The sequence below is a fragment of the Piliocolobus tephrosceles genome, chromosome 17 (assembly GCF_002776525.5).
Source record: "Piliocolobus tephrosceles isolate RC106 chromosome 17, ASM277652v3, whole genome shotgun sequence".
Lineage (NCBI taxonomy): Eukaryota > Metazoa > Chordata > Mammalia > Primates > Cercopithecidae > Piliocolobus > Piliocolobus tephrosceles.
Window position 1 is genome coordinate 22,097,825 of NC_045450.1, and position 5,707 is coordinate 22,103,531.

The 5,707-nt window shown below is 51.8% G+C and overlaps 1 protein-coding gene across 1 annotated transcript; it reads left to right on the plus strand.

Moving 5' to 3' along the window:
* The first annotated feature begins 879 nt into the window (after positions 1–879).
* CHP2 (calcineurin like EF-hand protein 2) lies at positions 880–5,169 on the plus strand. The gene is made up of 7 exons (XM_023189327.1): positions 880–1,359; positions 1,902–1,974; positions 2,088–2,168; positions 2,306–2,436; positions 2,619–2,680; positions 3,434–3,556; positions 3,766–5,169. Exons 1-7 carry the CDS (start codon positions 1,296–1,298, stop codon positions 3,817–3,819), a joined length of 588 nt encoding a protein of 195 aa, XP_023045095.1. The 5' UTR covers positions 880–1,295; the 3' UTR covers positions 3,820–5,169.
* The last annotated feature ends 538 nt before the right edge of the window (positions 5,170–5,707 follow it).

The following is a 5,707-nucleotide window of genomic DNA, read 5'->3' on the forward strand; positions in this document are numbered from 1 at the left end:
TGCCTCTCCCTCCCAAAGTATTGGGATTACAGGCATGAGCCACCACATCTGCCCTGAAATTTCAATATCACAGCTATACTGTATATCTGTTTATGTGTTGTATGTATGCTGTGCTTTACACATAAAAACTTTGTTTTATTTTTTGCCCTGTTGGAGTGTGATAGAGACTGTACTGAGAATGCACACTTTACATAATTAGTTCACAACTTCCCCCCGGCAGCCTCCATCACATAAAATCAGAAGAAGGCAGCCCAGCAGGGCCTACAAGGAATGTGTGAACGGATGCACATAAAGTGCTTAGCAAAGCGTGGTAAACAAGAGCCCTTGTTGTTGTCATTCTTGCTTTAAGCCCAGTCCCAGTGATGTCTGTAACCGTCTCTGGGGCCAAGGAGTCCTGTGGCTCTGGAGGGCTGGTCAGAGGACTAAGTATTCCCTGTCTGGAGCTCTAGGGGGTCAGTAGGTACCTAAGGGAGTGAACTGGGCTTGGAGGGACTGTGGCCAGAAGACAGCTCTGGGCCTGGTGGTGACAGAACTTCTGATTTCTCAGGAAAAGCCAAGAATATGGATTTTGGGTTAAATCTCCTGAATTTTAAGCATTGGCTCAATTAAACAACGATAAGGCAATGTGGACCGAACAAGAGGGATGAAGCCAAGATTTACTGACTTTCCCAGAGTCAGGGGCACGGCTGGGATTCCAACAAGGACTCCCAAACCAGTGCTCTTTCCAGTTAACCTAACGCACACCCTTTATCTCACCGCCCCTCCCCACTTCTCAGTCTTCGGGAGTCCTTCGATGCCTCTCCTCCCACCCCCAGGATTCCCTCCCCATAGGCCACCCGCCTTCCAGCAGGGCGTGGTCTCTACAGAGGAGGTCAGGTCTCCCAGGCTTCGTCAGCATCGACACCAGGGAGCGCCCTGAGGTTGGGAGCGCCCGGGGCCCGCGAAGGAGGAGGTGGCTCAGGAGTCGGGGCAGACCGTGGGAACCAGCCCCGGGGGAGGCGTGGAAAGGCGCAGCGCGGGACTCGACCAGTCTCTCCCGCGCCGATCGCAAAATCTCGGAACTGAAACAGCCAGTTGTTCGCAGCTTCCCTCTGACCCGCCACCCTGGACATTGTTTTCCATTCGCCCGGGTCGCGGGTGGGAGGCGAGGCACGCCGGGGTTCTGGAGCTTGGCCGCGCGCCAGGCTTGTGGCCTTCGTCCCCTGGGGCCACTGGGGCGGCCACGCCTCTCCCGCAGGAGGAGAGAACGCGTGGGTCTGGGTGACTGCTCCGGCCCTCCCGCCTCCAGCTTGGCCATGGGGTCGCGCAGCTCCCACGCGGTCATTCCCGATGCGGACAGTATTCGGCGAGAGACCGGCTGTGAGTGCGCCTGCACCGGCGGCTCCGGAGGGGACCGGGCGAACCCAGGCGTCCGGGGCTAGGGAAGGGGTTGAGTTGAAGGATGGACGAACTTACAAGTCCGGGGTCCAGAGCTCCCCGGAGCTGGAAGACCAAGACCCCAGCGCCTGGGATCTCTGGGCTCGGGGCGGGTTAACCTAGGGGTCCCAGCCTCCAAGTTTGGGGAGGATCCGGGTTCACGGGGTTGGAGTCCGGATAAATCCAGGCACCCAGGTGTCCTCGAGCCCGGATCCAAGCTGAAGGCAGAGCTGACGGCGGATGGAAGGGATGGCTTTGGTACTTTGGTTTTCGGGAGGCTGCGAGCCGCCCGGGTCTCCAACCTGGATCTTCGCGGGGTCACGTCACTCTCCCTCCACCCCGGCCAGCTCCACCCCTGATTCCTCAGGATGATCGCCCCATCCAGCCAGCCCCCGCTGTCCCTGGCCCATCTTCCCGGCCTATTGAGGCGGGTTTCTGGAGCGGGCCCCGCAGCGTCACACACCACCCCTTTCTCCTTCCCGCAGTCTCCCAAGCCAGCCTGCTCCGCCTGCACCACCGGTTCCGGGCACTGGACAGGAACAAGAAGGGCTACCTGAGGTGAGGGGGAGCCGACCTCATGACTTCTGTCCTCTGTCTCTCTGACTCCGTGTCCCTCTTTGACTCTCCATCTAGCATCTCTGCCTTACCCTCTTTGAACTTTGGCTTTGCAGCCGCATGGATCTCCAGCAGATAGGGGCGCTCGCCGTGAACCCCCTGGGAGACCGCATTATAGAAAGCTTCTTCCCCGACGGGTGAGGCCTGCTGGGCATGGGGAGGTGGAGGCGGGAAAACCGGCGTGTGAGTGGGTGGGAGGGGAGTTTAGAGATTGAGGCAGAGTGATGACTAAGGTGACCACCACCTCTTTCCATTCTGCCCCCTGTCTCCCCAGGAGCCAGCAAGTGGATTTCCCAGGCTTTGTCAGGGTCCTGGCTCATTTTCGCCCTGTAGAAGATGAGGACACAGAAACCCAAGACCCCAAGAAACCTGAACCTCTCAACAGCAGAAGGAACAAACTTCACTGTGAGTTTGTGAGGACCTGCCCAAGTGAGAATGCAGATGTACCCACACCAGGGACAGGCTCCAGGAATCCCCCATTCCCTTCCTGAGCCCATTGACAACCTCCCCCCTCCTCCAGGGTGGCCTTCTGCTGGAAGAGAGCCAGGGAAGACCTACCTTCCTTCCCCCTCCCACCCTCTCCCCAGATGCATTTCAGCTCTATGACCTGGACCGTGATGGGAAGATCTCCAGGCATGAGATGCTGCAGGTTGGCAGGAAGCGAGAGCAAGAGATGTGATGTGTGAAGGATGGGATGGTTAAATGCAATGGTGTGAGAGATGGGGTGGAATGATCGGGGAACTGGGGCACAGATAATTGGGGTATTGGTTGGGAAATGGGAATGGGTGGAGTTGGAGTGTGGGTTTATTGGGAGTTTGAGTGGGGAGCTGTTGACTATGAGGTTGGGAATAGATCAGTGATTCTCAACTGGGGGTGATTTTGCTCCCTGAGTGAACATCTGGCAATATCTGGAGATGCTTTTTGTTGTCACAAAGGGGAAGAGAGTGTGCTACTGGCATCTAGTGGGTAGAGGTCAGGAATGTGGCTATATATCATGCAACACCCAGGAGAGCCTCCTCCAACAAGGAGTTATCTGGCTCCAAATGTCAATAGCGCCAAGGTCAAGAAATTCTGGAAAAGATGTGATGGAATGAGGATGGTATTAGAAACCCTTAGTGGTTGAGGTGGATAATGGTGTGGAGGATGGATGGAGATTGGGTGATAAAGTTGGGTAATGAGTTTGAGCATATTCTGAGGGTAGTGTGGGATGGTGAGGGAGAGATAGGAGATTGGTTGTTGAAGCGGTAGGGAAAATTATTGGGGGGATATGATGAAAAATGGATGAAGGATGGATTATAAAATTAGTAATAACTTTTGGGATGAGGTGGGCAAGGTTTAGGGGATGGGGGAGTAGCAGCCTTCGTGCCCCCTCTTTTTGGCTGCCTCTTCACTCATCTCCCAGGTTCTCCGTCTGATGGTTGGAGTAGAGGTGACAGAAGAGCAGCTGGAGAACATCGCTGACCGCACGGTGCAGGAGGCTGATGAAGATGGGGATGGGGCTGTGTCCTTCGTGGAGTTCACCAAGGTCAGAGTGCCCTTGGGGACTGGGGAGTTGAGATCAGGAGTCCCTGGGGCAGACAGACATGGGAAATGTTCAACGGAGGAGGGTGAAAAGATAGGGGTTCCCTGGGAATGATGGGGTCTCTGGAATGGGTAGAATCCTGGGGGAGGAGGTTGGGAGCATGGAGAATTGAGAGTCTCCATTCGTCTGCCTGTCATTCGTTTCTCCCTCAGTCCTTAGAGAAGATGGACGTTGAACAAAAAATGAGCATCAGGATCCTAAAGTGACTCTGTTTGTGCCTTGGGCTTGCTCCTGCAACCAGTATCTCCTTGGAATTCATCCAAAGCCACATGGATGCAGGGCGCCAATAAACTGTATTCTTGCTTCTACCTCTATTTAGGGCCAAGGGAAAAAAGCTGGAAGGATGTGTACTAAAGTCTAGCTCAGCAGTCCCCAGCCTTTTTGGCATCGGGGACAATTTTTCCACGGATGGGTGACAGGGGATGGTTTTGGGATGATTCAAGTGCATTACATTTATTGTGCACTTTATTTCTGTTATGATTACATTGTAATATATAATGAAATAATTATACAACCCACTATAATGAAGAATCAGTGGGAGCCCTGAACTTGTTTTCCTGCAACTAGATGGTCCCATCTGGGAGTGATTGGAGACAGTGACAGATCATCAGGCATTAGATTCTCATAGGGAGCGCACAACCTAGATCCCCTGGGTGTGAAGTTCGCAGTAGGATTTGGGCTCCTATGAGAATCTAATGCCACTGCTGATCTGACAGGAGGCAGAGCTCAGGCCGTAATGTGAGCAATGGGGAGTGGCTGTAAATACAGATGAAGCTTCAGCTTGCTTGCTGCTCACCTTGTGCTGTGCGGCCCGGTTCCTAACAGACCACAGACCTGATGCCAGGTCCAGCTCATTTGGTCTCAGAGCTGTGAATCAGCCAGCCATCTTTTGGTTGCAAATCACTGAAAACCCAACTCAAAGTGATTTAAGTCAGAAAGAAATTTTAAGAGCTCCTGTAATTAAAAAGTCTGGAAATATCTTACTTTAGGCACAGCTGGACCCAAGGGCACAAATGATGTCATCAGACCCCAGTTATTCTCCATCTCCCAGCTCAGCTTTTTCTGTCCATAAGCCTCATTTTCAGGAAGGCTCTTTCCTAGTGGTGGAGATGACCACTATCAGCTCCAGGCTTCTATCCTGCTAACCCAGTAACCCAGTGGGAAGAGATTTTCTTATTCCAATAATTCCAAGTGGAGAGAGTCATTGACCTGGTTGGGGTCTCATCCCTACTTCTAGGGAAATGGAATGCTCTGAGTGTTCACAGGCCAGTCCTGTGTCATGTACTAATCCCTAGAGCCAGGGAAACAAGGTCTGAGGATTCAGGATGGGGTGAAAGTGGTTGCTTAAAGGAAAATGAAATACAATTAGCAGAATAAGGGGAAATGAGTGGTCTGCTCTGCTTGGGCAAAACAAGAGATGCCCATTACTGTGAGGGACCCTTGAAGTCTGGACTCTTAAATGGGTTTTTGCTGATTTCCTGGGTGCACGCTAGGGTGATCGGGCTTGATGGGGTAGGGAAGAGTTGATGTAAAAATAATAAACAATACATACTTTCCTAGAGTGTGAATGTGTTCAAAGAGTCTAAGAGTAAGCTTGTTTTCATGGTTAGACGTTCAAACATTGATATAAGACGGAATGGAGTAGGACGTCCCATAAAACCATGAGACTCTGTCTGCAGCAGAGAGCTCTGGTTGCACTTGTGGGAGACACTGTAATTGCCTTGCTGTTTTTCTTCCTCCCAGAGCTGGTCTTTGGTTGTCTTGTATCAACACATGAGAACCAGTTGTGCTCATAACATCTCAACTCTGCTTTCAGTGATGTGTTAGTAGCTTGAAACTGGCTATAGTGGGAATATTTACACCACAGACATTGGTAAATGCAACAGGTTAAGGCTTTTTCCTCCTGGAAAGCCAGTTGTTAAACATTTATCTGCACACCACCTGCTAGACATTTGCCATTACTTAGCATGCCAATGGTTTTTTCTTTTTTCTTCTTTCTCTTCCTTCCTTCCTTCTTTCCCTTTCTTTCTCTCTCTCTTTCTTTCTCTTTCTTTCTTTCTTTCTTTCTTTCTTTCTTTCTTTCTTTCTTTCTTT

What these genes read in the sequence shown, in the direction of transcription:
- CHP2 (XM_023189327.1), top strand. Translation starts at nt 1,296, where the DNA reads ATGGGGTCGCGCAGCTCCCACGCGGTCATTCCCGATGCGGACAGTATT. An exon ending in GAAAGCTTCTTCCCCGACGG is followed by an intron (nt 2,169 to 2,305) that starts GTGAGGCCTGCT and finishes CTGTCTCCCCAG; the next exon opens with GAGCCAGCAAGTGGATTTCC. An exon ending in CCAGGCATGAGATGCTGCAG is followed by an intron (nt 2,681 to 3,433) that starts GTTGGCAGGAAG and finishes CTCATCTCCCAG; the next exon opens with GTTCTCCGTCTGATGGTTGG.